The sequence below is a fragment of the Podarcis tiliguerta genome (genome assembly GCF_965153285.1).
Source record: "Podarcis tiliguerta genome assembly, chromosome: 6".
NCBI lineage: Eukaryota > Metazoa > Chordata > Lepidosauria > Squamata > Lacertidae > Podarcis > Podarcis tiliguerta.
The window spans coordinates 7,390,788-7,407,608 of record NC_139539.1 but is presented as its reverse complement, the minus strand read 5'-3'; the positions used below and the strand labels follow the sequence as shown (position 1 = coordinate 7,407,608).

The 16,821-nt window shown below is 44.9% G+C and overlaps 1 protein-coding gene across 6 annotated transcripts in view; it reads right to left on the bottom strand.

The window, feature by feature from the left end:
- The window catches only part of MYT1 (myelin transcription factor 1), a 171,376-nt gene that overhangs the window by 60,941 nt on the left and 93,614 nt on the right, over nucleotides 1-16,821 (bottom strand). For all 6 annotated transcript variants that reach the window (XM_083447275.1, XM_083447274.1, XM_083447276.1 and 3 more), the window contains exons 5-9: nucleotides 15,485-15,547; nucleotides 13,536-13,786; nucleotides 10,309-11,094; nucleotides 7,953-8,087; nucleotides 4,097-4,187 (exon numbers count right to left, since the gene is read on the bottom strand). In XM_083447275.1, the coding sequence (XP_083303401.1) occupies nucleotides 4,097-4,187; nucleotides 7,953-8,087; nucleotides 10,309-11,094; nucleotides 13,536-13,786; nucleotides 15,485-15,547 (1,326 nt within the window). The remainder of the gene's footprint in view (nucleotides 1-4,096; nucleotides 4,188-7,952; nucleotides 8,088-10,308; nucleotides 11,095-13,535; nucleotides 13,787-15,484; nucleotides 15,548-16,821) is intronic.

The following is a 16,821-nucleotide window of genomic DNA, read 5'->3' as shown; positions in this document are numbered from 1 at the left end:
CGAGGTATGACTGTATAGTTACTTATCTCCTTTGCATGGGGTTTGCATAACTGCATATCTTCCAATATTTCTCCGATGAAAAATAGGGGTGCCCTAACACACCCTTCATCATTTCTCTGATGAAAATAGGGACGTCCTAAGGAAAAGCGGGACATTCCAGGATCAAATCAGAAACCGGGATGGCTTCTGTAAATCTGAGACTGTCGCTGGAAAATAGGGACTTTTGGGGGGTCTGCTACGGCAGACTTTCCCAGCTTGGTACCGTCCCAATGTTAGACTGCAATTCTCACCATCCCTGCCCATTCGGCCTGCTGGGCTGGGCTGATGGGTGTTGTGCTCCAAAAAGATTTGGAGGGCACCAAGTTGGGGAAGGCTACTCTAGAGTGTTCAGAGTACTTCACATGCATTGGCTTGCTGTAATCCATGCAAGAACTGGGTATAATGGGTCAGTAAATATTAGTCTCATATTGGAAATGGAAGAAGGGTAAGGGAGACAGCTTGCCTAAAGCCATCTAGTGACTGCATGGCAGAGGTGAGGTTAAAATCTAGTGGGAGCCGGCACAGTGAGTCTTGCAAGCAAAACTGGACTTTCCCCTCTCTACTAAACATACAAAAAAACTTTCTGACAGTAAAAGCTCCTCCACAGTGGAACGGTCTCCCTCGGGAAGTTGTAGACCATGGGTATGCAAACTAAGGCCGGATCTGGCCCAATCGCCTTCTCAATCCGTCCCACGGACGGTTCGGGAATCAGCGTGTTTTTACATGAGTAGAATGTGTCCTTCTATTTAAAATGCATCTCTGGGTTATTTGTGGGGTATAGGAATTCATTCATCCCCCCCCAAATATAGTCCGGCCCCCACAAGGTCCGAGGGACAGTGGACCGGCCCCTTGCTGAAAAAGTTTGCTGACCCCTGTTGTAGACTCTCCTTCCTTGGAGGTTTTTAGCAGAGGTTGGATGGCCATCTGTCATGGATGCTATAGCTGAGATTCCTGCGTTGCAAGGGGTGGGACTAGATGACCCTTGGGGTCTCTTCCAACTCTGATTCTACTTCCCCTATATAAGTTCTGGGGTGTCAGAAGTACTCCTAGAACAGCACACAGAGGGAGGAGAGGGGAGGTTGTTCCATCCGGGGAGCAGAAATTCTTGCACCAATGACTTCATAGAATCATAGAATCATAGAGTTGGAAGAGACCACAAGGGCCATCGAGTCCAACCCCCTGCCAAGCAGGAAACACCATCAGAGCACTCCTGACATATGGTTGTCAAGCCTCTGCTTAAAGACCTCCAAAGAAGGAGACTCCACCACACTCCTTGGCAGCAAATTCCACTGTCAAACAGCTCTTACTGTCAGGAAGTTCTTCCTAATGTTTAGGTGGAATCTTCTTTCTTGTAGTTTGGATCCATTGCTCCGTGTCCGCTTCTCTGGAGCAGCAGAAAACAACCTTTCTCCCTAAACATGCCCAGCTCCCTTAGCCGTTCCTCATAAGGCATCGTTTCCAAGCCTTTGACCATTTTGGTTGCCCTCCTCTGGACACGTTCATGACCAAGTGGGGATTTGAACCCTGTGCTCTCAGGTTCTAGTCCATCACTCTAACCATTACACCACACTGCCTTCCTAGAGTTCTTCTGCTATGTGGCAGCTACATAAATCAAGTGGGTACGGAGAAAGCAAAATGACACACAGAGAGGGATCTGAAATACTTTCCTTGAAGCTTGAATTTGTTTTATTCTGGATTGTTTCATTTGATGTGTTCATGCTTTGAGGGGTTTTTTTCTCTTTAAAATATAAAGCGGTATAGAAACGAAATGAAAAATAAAACAGTGACGACAATTGTAACAGTGCGATGTTGAATTCCACCCTTTCTTTCCCCAAAGCAATTTGAAATGTAGATAGCAGCTTTATGAATGCCATAGTCCAGGACTTAAGATGAGCTGGCCACCAATCTTATTTTTGGGAAGCAATCTATGTTTGCATAATCCAGCAAAAATGTGTTCAGTTAATTAGGGCTGGCAGGCTGCCACCTGGACATACTCTATAAAGAAAAATTGCATGGCGTGGGGCAAAAATAAATTCCAATTTGCTTCAGCAGGAGAGGACTGGATAGGGCGGGCAGCAATCATAGGCTGAGACGAGCCACAAAACCCTTGCAAGAAACTGGGCAACAGAATTAAAGTTAAAAAGAATTCTCCACATTGCAACTTGACAACCATAGTCAGCTACATTGATTTAGGTCACTATCCAATACACTCATTCCATTAGTCTCGTACAATGGAACTTTCCCCTCTTTCATCCTTGAATGCACATCCTACACCCTCCCCAAATCTGCTTCAGAGGGTTGGGGTAACCCCCATAACATTTTTTTGGGGGGGGGGACATGCAGGGAGGAGGAGGGAAAGCAGAAATCCTTCTGTTGATAGAACTAGCCACTTAGCACGATTTTGGACACAACTCTTTGGCTGCTTATACCCCAGCGTTATTTTCTATACGAGCATCAAAGCAACTCATGGGATCATTCCATGCACATACATTTCACTATATGCCTACATGTGGTAGGACAGAATTGTCCTTTCCTGTAGGTTCACACTGCTTGTATCTGGGCTAGAAGTTCATAGATGTACAATCACCAAATACTATGCTTTTGTTATTGTTATGTACTGAAGTTCTCACCCTGGGCCAGCAGGGGGATACTGTAGATAGTTATGCAAATAAAGGATCGAAAGTGACGTTCAGTGATTGGATAGTTTTAGAAAATTGTTACAGTTACGTTGTACTGGAGCTCTATATAAGCAGGCTGGCTGAACCCTTCAGTTCAGTTCTGTCCTGGCCTGTGAATAAACAAGAGCTGTTTGAAGAATTGCTGTGTCGTCTGATATGTTCACCCACAATTTAACAGTTATCTGCCTTTTTCTGATGCTCAAATTACTGCATGCAGTCCATGCTCCTGATACCTTGATGGCAGGACTGAACCCGGATCCATCCCAAAAGCAGCTTGTGCCACTATTGTGCCAAAAGTTTGCCCTGTGCCTGCCACACTTGATCATTTACCATACAAGGGAATCTGAATGTCACCAGCAGGAAGGGGAGAGGAGTATGTGGGGGAGCTTTCAGGCCACAGGGACTGAGAAAGGGAGCATAGTCTTTGCCCTGCACATCAGCAACAGTGGAGATTTTAATTTCACTTTCCTTCGCTCGCTAGCTACTGCTTAAAGCCAAATTGATCTTCTCAATTAATTGAAGAAACAGATCTATTTTTTTCCTTCTGATCTAGGCCCACAAAAAAGGGTACGTTTCTTGTCCCCAGCCCACTGCACAAACAACGTTTAACAAACTGAGCAACTGTGTGTGCCATGTGTGACACCTTTGATCCAGTGAGTTCACTTCCTAACCTGATCCTGTTGCTCTCAACATATTCCAGGGAAACAATGATTTTTAGAGATTGCTTAGATTCTTACATGCATTTCCATATAACACATTCCCTTCCCAAATAGGTCTTACAATCTATAGAATCTGTTTCTGAAACCGCTTTGTGTCGTACAAGAGAATTCCTACACTGCAATTAAGCCATACAAATATCATTACGTGTTGACCATTCCATGCACATACATTTCACTATATGCCTACATGTGGTAGGACAGAATTGTTATCATCTTTCTTGTAGGTTCGCACTGCTTGTATCTGGGCTAGAAGTTCATAGATGTACAATCACCAAATGCTACGCTTTTGTTATTGTTATGTACTGAAGTTCTCAACCTGGGCCAGCAGGGGGATACTGTAGATAGTTATGCAAATAAAGGATCGAAAGTGACGTTCAGTGATTGGATAGTTTTAGAAAATTGTTACAGTTACATTGTACTGGAGCTCTATATAAGCAGGCTGACTGAACCCTTCAGTTCAGTTCTGTCCTGGCCTGTGAATAAACAAGAGCTGTTTGAAGAATCGCTGTGTCGTCTGATATGTTCACCCACAATTTAACAGTTATCTGCCTTTTTCTGCCCCAAAATGCCTTCTTGAACCCAAGACTTCTGTTGTCCTATCCTGAACAGTTTCTAAATTGGCTCTAGGATAATTTTGAGCTCTTGCTGTGAACCACGTACCTCCGGTGAGTGTTGCGGTTGCTGTTCACGTGGCCTTGTCCGGTGCACCCTGGCGTCGGGCATTTTAATACATTCTCGTGCATGGCCAAGACTTTATTATAAAGGAAGGAAAGGAAAGGAAAGGGGAGGGATGCAGAGGAGGAAGGGGAGAAACCACAACACGATTAAAGAAAGAAAGAAAACAGATGGTTCATCAGGTCTCAGAAAACAAGCAGTTGTTTGGGCTCGTCTGAGCACCTCATTCTGTATCCTTCAGCTGCACCAACCAAAGCTGGCAAAGTGTGTTCTGCTTCATGGAGAGCACATGTTGCGGTGGGGGTCTGACAGGCCACCCCTCTGTTGTTGGGTGGGATCTTATAGATGGCCATAGCAGTGATTGAGCTGTTTGAGTTACTGGGGAAATTTTGATGTTGCCAATTTGTGGGATGGACCAAGGATTTATATACTGAGCATGCAGCATTGAGCGTTCTCTTTCGCTGCGTGCACCGGATCACCCGCCCACCCTCCCTAATTTAGGGCTTTTTGCATTTGACCTTGCTATGCCTGTCATGGAGTCGTCTGCTTTTGGGGCAGGGGCCTGGTAGGAATTTTGTCCATTTGGCTGGTGCCATTTGGTTTTTGCCTACCGCGTAACAAATCGCCACCACTTGTAAGGTTGCGGTTAAAGGTAAAGAGACCCCTGACCATTAGGTCCAGTCGTGGCCGACTCTGGGACCAGTAAGGGAAAACAATACTGGGGAGAAAGTGGAGCTGGGCACCATACCCTCACCTCTCCCCGCATGCTCCCAGGGGCTTGCACAGCCCAAGCCCCACACCAGGGATTCAGACGAAAGCATGGCGAGCCCCTGGATTCCTTTAACAGAATTCCCTTGCAGCAGCAGCATTGGAGGGGCAGGCACAGCCAACCACATCCCCTCCACCAACCAAAAAATTAACCAATGCACAGGTGGCACTGTGGGTTAAACCACAGAGCCTAGGACTTGCCAATCGGAAGGTCGACGGTTCGAATCCCCGTGACGGGGTGAGCTCCCGTTGCTCGGTCCCTGCTCCTGCCAACCTAGCAGTTCAAAAGCACGTCAAAGTGCAAGTAGATAAATAGGTATCGCTCCGGTAGGAAGGTAAACGGCGTTTCCATGTGCTGCTCTGGTTCACCAGAAGCGGCTTAGTCATGCTGGCCACATGACCCGGAAGCTGTACGCCGGCTCCCTCGGCCAGTAAAGCAAGATGAGCACCGCAACCCCAGAGTCTGTCACGACTGGACCTAATGGTCAGGGGTCCCTCTACCCTTACCTTTAGCCTGCATAGCCCTGGGCTTGTTCCCCAAAGTCCAACCCTCTCTGCAGAACTCCCTGCCCTGGAAGGCCACATGCAAGGTTTTTTGGTCCCGTAATAGAATGAGTTTAAATGTGAATTTTAAAAAATAAGATAAAAACATATTTATATATATATATATATTTCCTACTGCATTGCGCTTCTCCTGCCTATCTGTTTCAGGTACTTTCAAGCAATTGGAATTATCTATAGTCTCTTATTTTGTTTTGTTTTTTAAAAATATTTTTAATCTTCAGGATTACTACCTCCTGCGGTGATGACCTTAAAAGCAAAGGAATTAATTTGTTTTTCAGTTCTTTTTTTTTTTTTAAAAAAAAATCACACATATGAGAAAATAACTGATGTCCCCTTGTCTCATTTCCCCTCAAGTCTAAAACCTTTGAAGTGAACCGATAAGGCAGATTTTCACTTTATTTTCATATATGCACACAGCGATTCCTGTGATGTTGTTATGAAGACATGAATTAAACCCACAAATAACAAACATTTGCCCTTTGGGGAGAAAGTATATGAAACTTTCCAATACCAATTTATATTTAATAGCAGGAAAAAGTTGACTTTTCCATTTCCTTTGTGTTTTGCCACGCCTGCCTCATACATACTGTTTGAATTTTTAAAAAAGAGGGAAAAGATAATTTGCAAACATCTCTCTTTCCCTCTTTAACATTTCATGGAAATCAGTACGAATGAAGTGTCTGATTCATTCCAGACAAGATGGAATACTTTCTAAGAAACTGTATTTTCGGAGGTGGCTTATCCTCACTTTGTGTTTAAGAAAACAGGGGTGTAGCAGGCTGAGAGGTATGGCAACTACCGTATTTTTCGCTCTATAAGATGCACCAGACCACAAGACGCACCTAGTTTTTGGAGGAGGAAAACAAGAAAAAAAATATTCTGAATCTCAGAAGCCAGAACAGCAAGAGAGATCGCTGCGCAGTGAAAGCAGCGATCGCTCTTGCTGTTCTGGCTTCTGGGATAGCTGCGCAGCCTGCATTCGCTCCATAAGACGCACACACATTTCCCCTTACTTTTTAGGAGGGAAAAAGTGAGTCTTATAGCGCAAAAAATACAGTATCTTATGACTAGCAGCCGAATTGAGCAGAAGGTGATCAGTCTGAAATTCCACTTAATTCACTGGAAGACAGTTAAGTACTGTATATGCGTAAGCACCCTCTCCCTTGAAAACAGAGCAATGGAAAAAAAATGTTGCAATCCTCGCTTTTGGCCATTTTGTGGGTGGGGGGTGGGAGAGGGAAAATCAGCCCCCTATCATGGGGGTGCCCAAAGAACTTTCTCAAAGTTTTTTTTTTTAGAAAGGCTTACCACACAACTACCTTTAGCTTACAACTTGTGCGGATGTGCACTAAGAGACAGTGGTTTGCCTGAGGCGACTGAATGAATTCATAGCTGAAGTGAAAAACTAGCTTAGCTCACAGCTCAGTCTCTTAACCAGTGTGCTACAGTGCCTAGCATAAACGAGTGCGATGGGCACGCAGGCATCAAAATGATGTTGAGGTCACAACTTAACACTAAGGGCATTTTGTAAGCCATTGTCATGTCTTTTTTGAACCTAGGGGTGAGCATAAAGGGGTATGGGTGGTTTTAAAAAACATTTTGGGCATCAATTTTTTTTAAAAAAAATCCTTTTGGCGATTTTTTCAGACACTGTGCCACAATGTTTGCCCACTGAAAGCATTCGAAATGTAGTGAATGTGGCCAATTTTGATTGCAGGTGGGTTGATTTAAGTTGAGTCCATTTAAATTATTGTTTTAAACCATGATTTAAATAACCAGGAAGCTACACCTACTTGGTGTAAGCAATTGATTTAAATCGACTTTCTCATTTTGAAATTCATTGATGACTAAGCAGGCATACTGAGCGGTTAGTATAACAGCTTAAATGCTTACTGCATTGCAAAATTATGTCCGCTTAGAGAAAACAGATATTAATTTGGGTCTACCTGCATACATGCAAGCATATTAAGGAAGATATCACTTTATCGAAGGGTGCAGTCCTTTGTATACTTATTTGGTAGCAAATCGCAGGAAACAGAAGTCCCACTTTCTTCACTGTGACTTATTTCCAAGTAAGCAGGCATGGGATTGGCCTTCAAGCGTCCAGAACAGCGGTTCTCAACCTGTGGGTCCCCAGATGTTGTTGGACTACAACTCCCATCATCCCTGAGCTCTGGCTGTACTAGCTAGGGGTGATGGGAGTTGTAGTTCGACAACATCTGGGGACCCACAGGTTGAGAAAGGCTGGTCTAGAACATTGCAGAAGCAACTAGGTCACAGACCCTCCTCTCTTCCCTGTTTGCTCAGCTGCCACCCAACTGCTCTGTTCTCTTTTCCACTTTCACCTTTGCCTTGCTGCACCTTGAACATCCCGTCCCCCTTCTCCACATTGGAGATGATGGATTTGTCATTCATTCATTCATTCATTCATTCATTCAGCAGTAGTATTTGTTGCAAAAGAAGAAGCTGGACCATTTCTGTCCTGTAAATAACTCCAAGTCACACTCACTCTCAGGAGGGATCCTGTCTTTGTGCGGGCAGCCAGACAAACTGCGGTGGTGAGGGTACAGCCCTGTGACATGCCCTGTGCCATCACAGCCAGGGGTTGGGCATTTGATTTCTCGCTTCTCGGGTCTTGAAGGATCTAGGAAAGGCAGGGAGGAGAGGGTGCAAGAAGAACATCATGAGACGTGCAAAAAAGTCCACAAGAAAATCAAACCAGTCTTATTAAGAATACTCTGAATCGGTTTTTGCATTTCATTTCAGGTGAAAATTTACTTACACAATTAATGACCAGCCTTCCCCAACCTAGTGCCCGTCATGGTGGCTGGCGCCAATGGCAGTTGTCTTCCAAAACATATGGCGGGCACCAGGTTGGGGGACACCAGTCCAGAGGGACAGTAATGTACATCTCAACGACAACAACAAAAGATCAGTGGGAAAGAGTCAGCCAATAGTACCAAACAGCTCTGGGAAAGATAGGTAACTCTTCAGATATTGTTACCTAGCACTACCCCTAAAACCCATGATAGAGGGAAGCTCATGTACAGGTTTATGTTTCCTACAGTCTGATTCTATGGATCAATTTAAGCTGCAGTCGTGCAAGTAGCCACTTGTGCTACTGGATTGCAATCCTATGGACATACGAACAAAGAATTTAAGGAATGGATTGATGGATTAGCCCAAATCACTCTAATTCAGCATCTCCCACGGTAACCCCCAAGACACCCTTAGGAAGCAAGGTGTTACTGAAACAGTCACCCACCCCCTGGGTGTATTTTATGCTACTGTGGCTCATATGCTTCAATTGAGCTATCTTCCATGAACTGGTATAACCAGTGTTGAAGCAATGATTCTTCAACATCAGCTTCGTTGGACTGGTCATGTTGTGCAGATGCCTGATGATCGTCTTCCAAAGCAACTACTCTATTCCAAACTTAAAAATGGAAAGCGTAATGCTGGTGGTCAACAAAAGAGGTTTAAAGACTGTCTTAAGGCAAATCTAAAAAAATGTAGTATAAACATTGACAACTGGGAAACACTAGCGTGCAAGTGCTCCAGTTGGAGAACAGCCTTTGCCAAAGGTGTCATGGGCTTTGAAGACACTCAAACTCAGGACGCAAGGGAGAAACATGCTAAGAGGAAGACACGCTTGGCAAATCCACACTGTGATCAACTCATGCCCGGAAACCAATGTCCCCACTGTGGAAGGACGTGTGGATCCAGAATTGGCCTCCACAGTCATTTACGGACTCACTGTTAAGACCGTGTTTATGGAAGACAATCTTATTCAGCTATGAGGGATCGCTAAAGAAGAAGATAATCCTTCCTGAAAGTCATCTGTGCTAGAGTCTGTTGGCATGTCTAATGGCAATGAGTTTCCCAGGTGAATTAGAATTGTATGAAGCATGCTTAGGATGTTTGTTTGCCCCAAACCTTCTTGCGAACTGCTTCACTGAATAGTCCCAATGAGCGTATGGGAAACTCTATTCTCCGGTATCATTATGACCTCCTGTATATGAAAGAGTGTACCTCTAAATGCCAGTAGCTGGGGAGAGCTATTGTGCACTCATTGCTTGTGGGATTCCTGCGGGCAACGGATCAGTTGACCACTGTGAGAACAGAATATGGGACTGGATGTTGGACAACCGATCCAGCAGGGCTTGTATGGAGGGAGGATTCCCCAGGTGCTTCCAGATAGGAGCTTAATGGGTCAATGAGATATTGCTGGCAACAGGTGTTTTTGTTTTTAATCTTATCGGATTCCCCCCAGAAAGGGTAAATTTGGATTAAATGCAGGAAAAACACAGGCTGGCATTTGGGTGACAATGACTTCATTTGGATGCTGCAAAAAAACTCATGAGAAACACTGATCCCACAAGCAACACCCATCTGGAAGCAGCACTTTCCCTAGAGTAGGAGTGGGGGGAATATTCAAGCGTATGCAGACTCTGAAGGCTTTACTCCTTTGTCACTTATAGGAGCACACAGTAGGGTACTGAGGTCAACACAAAACAGCAGCCAATGAAAGTTGCAGAATACAATATGGCAGCACCATTGCAGAAACAACCATTGACCAAACCATTGCAGGGACCATTTGCTTCTTTCCATTAGGCTTCACACAGACAGCATGACAGAAGATGAGTTACTTCTGTTCCACCATCCTCTGATTATTTTGTATTTACTGGAACCATTCAAACTTTGCATGGGCCCTGAGAACGGTGGGCTGGTGGGGACATAGGGGCATTCAGATGTTACAGATCTATAGGAATGGGGCTCCCAGACCCTACCAAACTCATTTTCATTGCCACCAGGGTGGGGTGGGGATAGCAGTTTATTTGCCACTGGAAGGGCAACGTCCTCACCTTTGCTGTAGTAGCTCTTTCTGATGGAGTCCAGGGCTTTGTTTTGCTTGTCCTCGACCTGGAAAAGTTTCACATGCTCCCCGGCCAGCTGCTGGCCAGGCTCTCTCACAACCTTAACCTGTTCAGCTTTCAGAGCAATGGCCTGTTCCAAGAGACCAAGGTTCCCCCGGGTCATCATGTCATACATCTCAGATTCATCAGTCACAGTGGATTTCTGGGAGTGGCAATCATCGTCCTTGTCGTCATCTGATCTCACCTCCACAATGACAGAATACTCAGGCTTGGAGCCGACTATCTGTCCTTCACAGTGGGTTTTTGGGGAGTCCTGAGATGTGTGAGGAGCTTCTTCACAGATCACTGCAGCCGATGTCTCCTCCTCCTCTTCCTCCTCCTCCTCTTCTTCCTCCTCTTCCTCATACTCTTCATCTTCCTCCTCCTCCTCTTCATTGTCTTCCTCCTCCTCTTCCTCGTCCTCCTCCTCCTTTTGCAATTTGCAAGACTCCTCATAGCTCACCTCATCATCCCGATGTTCCAGGCACAAATCACTACTGCGTTCACTGGTGACCTCAATGACTTCTTCCGCATCCTCCGTTTGGATGATGATCTCCTTTTCACATTCCTCTTCAACTGCCTCCTCTTCCTCTTCCTCTTCTTCTTCCTCCTCCTCCTCCTCCTCCTCCGCTGCTCCTTCATGTAGCAAGTGCACGTCCTCCCCAGTGTTGGAGACCTGTCCTTCGCTTTTGGAGATCTGCCCCTTGGCTGCAAGAGTTCCTTCTGATATTTGGCCTAGAAATAAAAGAGAGTTGGCAATTATTTCTTGATACGATATGATATGATACGATATCTTTATTGTCATTGTCCCATACAGAACAATGAAATTGAAAAATCTACATAAGACTTTCAAAAACCCCTAAAAACTCTGAAACCCCACTTAAAAATACAATATACTATAGAGACTCCTTATACTGTGTTTAGAACCAGAATTTCATTTGGGTAGAAACTGTTTCTCAGGCGGCTAGTCCTGGTCTTTATAACCCTATACCTTCTTCCAGAAGGCAGAAGCTGAAAGAGATCATTTCCGGGGTGCGCACTATCCTGCGCTATCTCTGCAGCTTTCTTATGGCACCTGACAGCATAGATTTGATCCAAGGTGGGAAGCGTGCACCCAGTTATTCTCTCCACAGTCTTTACAACCCTGGACAGTATTGTTTTTCCCCTGACCGAGCAGCTCCCAAACCACACACACAGACCATAAGTTAATACACGCTCCACAGTACAATGGTAAAATGCCATCAACAGGTCCTTTGAGAGATTGTTTTTCCGGAGGATTCTCAGAAAATATAACCTTTGCTGTGCTCTCTTCATTAGGTCTTTGTTGTTTTCTCTTGTAGCTGGTCTGAAGCAGGCTGGGTGCCATATTATGTTGTGACTTGGGGTTTTGGCCCTTAAGCTAGGGTTGCCATACATCTAGAATTTCCTGGACATCGTCGGGATTCTGCTGTTAGAATCAGTGACCGGACGGAGATTGCTGAAATGTCCGGGGAAATCTGGACGTATGGCAACCCATGTCCAATCCCCCCCCCCCCACTTTTTGAAAAGTGGCAACCCAACTTAAGCAGGGAAGAATAGCTGGGGGACACCCCCCCCACATAAACATTTAAATAGCCAATTTTAAAGGTTTGATCGAAACCCACGCCTTGCTATTACGCTCCTGGTGTGGCCATATTTATAGCATTCAGCCATGGCAGGTAAACAGACCGTTTTCTTTCCTAAAACTGTTCCCTCTGATGAGATGAACATCAGTGCCTGACATTTATTTTCCCCAGGATGCCTCCAGAAGTCATCAACTAGATACTTGTGTGCTTTGTCTAATGCCTCTCTAGACTGATATTTATGTGTGGAAAATATCACACAGAAGGATGTTGTCAATGGAAACATACAGCGTTGCCTTCATTTACATGGGGGAAAGCAATGAATCTGGGCTCCCCAAGCTAAGCAAGGCAATAACTTTGGTTATTGCCAATAGTTCTCTCGTTGCTGTGCCAACGAGTCTTTCGGTGAACTGGTGTCCACTGCAGTTAATGAAAAGGTTCTCCTGGCTAATGACAGTAGAGGTGCTAATAGATTGGTAACATCTTGAAAGCACATACGGCAGTATCATTACTGTAACTAGGGTCAAGCGAAAGGTATGTCTGTCTCCCCCTCCGGCCCCCAGGCACAATGTGGATAGTGCAAAATAGGCACCAAAGGCCTCGTGAATATTGGAAGTAGTTAAAATTAAATAGCATGATGTTGGGTTTATTTTATTTATTGCAACTCTATCCCACTTTTTCCTCCAAGGAGCTCAAGGTGGCATACAGAGTTCTCCCCCTCCTCATTTAATTCCCTCCTGTGAGGTAGGTTAGGCTGAGAGGCAGTGACTGGCCCAAGGACACCCAGTGAGTTTCATTCCACCCATAGCAATGTTACTACTCAGATTGTACCTTCCTCTGGTTGAGTTATTTAGAAACCTTTCAGGTTTAGAGATTCGTGGCTGAATACAGTGGTGCCTCGCAAGACAAAATTAATCCGTTCCGCGAGTCTCTTCGCCTTGCGTTTTTTTCGTCTTGCGAAGCACGGCTATTAGCGGCTTAGCGGCTATTAGCGGCTTAGCGGCTTTAAGAAAAAGGAAACAAACTCGCAAGAACTTGCAAGACGTTTCGTCTTGCGAAGCAAGCCCATAGGGAAATTCGTCTTGCGGAATGACTCAAAAAATGGAAAACTCTTTCGTCTAGCGAGTTTTTCGTCTTGCGAGGCATTCGTCTTGCGGGGCACCACTGTACCTGAAGCATCAAATGTTCCACATTTTAAATGTTCCCTTTTTCAAAAAAAATATTACTGCTACTACTAAAATTTGTTATCTTTATTTGTTTTATCTTGCCCAAGGCAACCTGAAGCGACTTCCAACCAAATGAGATATGTGGATAGTGTCATTATATAGTTTAGTCACTAGGAGGCACTGGACTTAGTTGCATCTTCTGGGTGGAGTCAGGAGTTTCCTGTTAGATTTGTGAGAGCCGATAAAGTTTATGTCTAGCTTCCTTGGCTAGCATGTCCTCTATGCCTACCATGACAGCATCTACGTATTATTTAGAGGAGCTCTCACTCTATCGATTGTCAACGTTCCCTTTCTTATTCCTACCCATGAAGTAAATCTTTGCAATCGAGCCAATAATGAAATAAGGCACCTTCTTCCGCTGGACAGCTGCTGCAGGCCTCCTCTTGGTCTATTGCTTCTGCCTCTTCCTCCTCCAGCGTGCCCTCGGAGTCGTCCGTCACAGACTCCTCTTTCGCTTCTGCCTCTTCGCTGCCATCACTGTCAATGCTGTAGCCTTCATCGAGGGCTAGCTTAAGCGGGTGGGATTTCCTCTTGGATGCCAGATGTTCTGCTTCTGCACCTTGAAGTTTCCTCTTCTTTGCGAGGGGGCAACTTTGTAAACTAAAAAAAAAACGGGGGGGGGGGGGAGAGAGAGATTTGTTACTGTAACGCACTGGCTTCCCGAAAGCTAACCAGCTAGACTGGCTGAAGTAAAGTAAAGGTAAAGGGACCCCTAACCATTAGGTCCAATCGTGACCGACTCTGGGGTTGCGGCGCTCATCTCGCTTTATTGGCCGAGGGAGCCGGCGTACAGCTTCCGGGTCATGTGGCCAGCATGACTAAGCCACTTCTGGCGAACCAGAACAGCACACGGAAACGCCGTTTACCTTCCCGCTGGAGTGGTACCTATTTATCTACTTGCACTTTGACGTGCTTTTGAACTGCTAGGTTGGCAGGAGCAGGGACCGAGCAACGAGACTTACCCCATCGCGGGGATTCAAACCGCCGACCTTCTGATTGGCAAGCCCTAGGCTCTGTGGTTTAACCCACAGCACCACCCACGTCTCTAAAACTTTTGCTGTGACTCGGATTCGAACCAAGGTTGCTGGGGCTACAACGCAGAGTACTAACCACTATACGATCACGGCGCGCCACCGCTGAGCTGGCTGAAGTACATGTGTCTTAATTTGCAATGTTTAGGTAATGGCTTCATTCTGAACATGTGATGAAACTTTCACTGTCTGATTAATTTAAACTGGAAAGTTTCAATGGACTATTGTCATCAAGTGTGATACTGGAGAAGCCCAAGGCAGTTGGGAGGGATTTGGTTTGTATTTAAAAGTGAAATCTACCTAATTTGCACTTTCTGAAACAATATGCAGACTATAACACATTCATCCTTTGATATTTACACTTCTCTGAATTTGGCAGTGTGGTTCTTTAGCCAAGCAGTGTGCACAGAAATGCATGGCCTAAGCTAAAGTGTGCATAGAAATAACATCGGTGAGAATAACATACAAAAATACATTATGTTTGGGAGAATACGCTTTGCAAAAAATATTTCGTATATCAGGCAAAATTGCACACAACAATGTGTCTTAGGAGAAATCTGCATCAAAACATTGATGAATTTTCAAAAAGACTTTAAAAAAATAAACATCACAAACTGATACGGAGGCCTGGATTTAAGGCTGAAAAAGTGAGAAACTGAGAGAAACCAAAACTGACAGATTTGCTCATCCTTAATCAGCATGCAGTAGTGCTGTATGGAAGTGAGAGCTGGACCATAAAGAAGGCTGATGGCCGAAGAATTGATGCTTTTGAATTCTGGTGCCGGAGGAGACTCTTGAGAGTCCCATGGACTGCAAGAAGATCAAACCTCTCCATTCTGAAGGAAATCAGCCCTGAGTGCTCACTGGAAGGACAGATCCTGAAGCTGAGGCTCCAATACTTTGGCCACCTCATGAGAAGAGAAGACTCCCTGGAAAAGACCCTGATGTTGGGAAAGATGGAGGGCACAAGGAGAAGGGGACGACAGAGGACGAGATGGTTGGACAGTGTTCTCGAAGCTACCAACATGAGTTTGACCAAACTGCGGGAGGCAATGGAAGACAGGAGTGCCTGGCGTGCTCTGGTCCATGGGGTCACGAAGAGTCGGACACGACTAAACAACAACAACAACAATCAGCATGCAATGAATTGAAAGAGGCCTGGAAGAAACACAGGGCATAGGTAATGTCTTCCAGATGTGGCAGGTTGGAGAATTTGATGAGGTTGGCAACAATGGCAGCCATGTTGGTGATGGTGACCAAAACTCACCTCCTGTGTCTTGCGTACTTCCCGCGGATGTGTCCCGATCCGTTACATCCTGGAGTAGGGCAGCTAAGTTAGGAGAGTGACATAACCAAGAAACAAAAACAGGCGTGACTTCAAGAGGTGAAACAACAACAACAAAGTTTTCGAAATCAAAGTGTGTAGCGTGTTTAAACAAAAGCCAACAAGTCGTGTGTGCGTTTGAAAAACAAAGGAGTCACTGAAACACCCCATGAAAGAAAAGATAATTTCCTTTAAACAGTTCATCTCTTCCCTTTGAATTCTGGCAGATGAGGGCAACACAGCGGCTCTGCAGTTTGCTAAAAATTAATGAAATGACTCACCCCATTTAATTAAATGAACGGTTCATTATAGTTTTATGAGTAGGTTTAATTAAAGATTTGCATGTGTGAAAGCAAGCCTTTTAAAACCAGACTACTCTTGCGCTCACCTCCTACCGATGGTGCTTTTATTTATTTCCAACACACACACACACACACAACTGGACTTCCTCTGCAGCTCTATGTCTTTCAGTGCTGGATCCTGAAATCATTCGTACATCCAAAACTACTTCTGATGTTCAGATACGCATGACTGTGGTATTTATGATGTGGTTACAATGATTACATCAGATTAGAATCATAGAATCATAGAGTTGGAAGAGACCACAAGGGCCATTGAGTCCAACCCCCTGCCAAGCAGGAAACACCATCAGAGCACTCCTGACATATGGTTGTCAAGCCTCTGCTTAAAGACCTCCAAAGAAGGAGACTCCACCACACTCCTTGGCAGCAAATTCCACGGTCGAACAGCTCTTACTGTCAGGAAGTTCTTCCTAATGTTTAGGTGGAATCTTCTTTCTTGTAGTTTGGATCCATTGCTCCATGTCCGCTTCTCTGGAGCAGCAGAAAACAACCTTTCTCCCTCCTCTATGTGACATCCTTTTATATATTTAAACATGGCTGAATTAAAAGATTGTTTGATGCTCCCACTGTGCTTCCTCCTCTGAGGCCAATTTCTACTGCAGTTCCTCTGCGAATTTTCATAAGGTCCAACTTATATGTAGGTGATTCAGGATTTGAGAAGCATGGTTTCCTTTCCAGCCCAATGGGAATGTTCTATATGTTCCACTCCTGAGAAAATGCGATTAAATACAGCCTTGTTGCTATACAGAATGCACTTCCATAATTCTAACCTCCATGAACAACAGATTTGTCCCCCATAACAAGTGGAACAGCTGAGCCTTCTGCTTACTCTTTTTGCCCTTTTGCTGATGATTGTAAAAGTCTATTTAATTTTAATTGCCTTCCCTCAGGACTGGAGATTGCAGCATAATAGGCTGC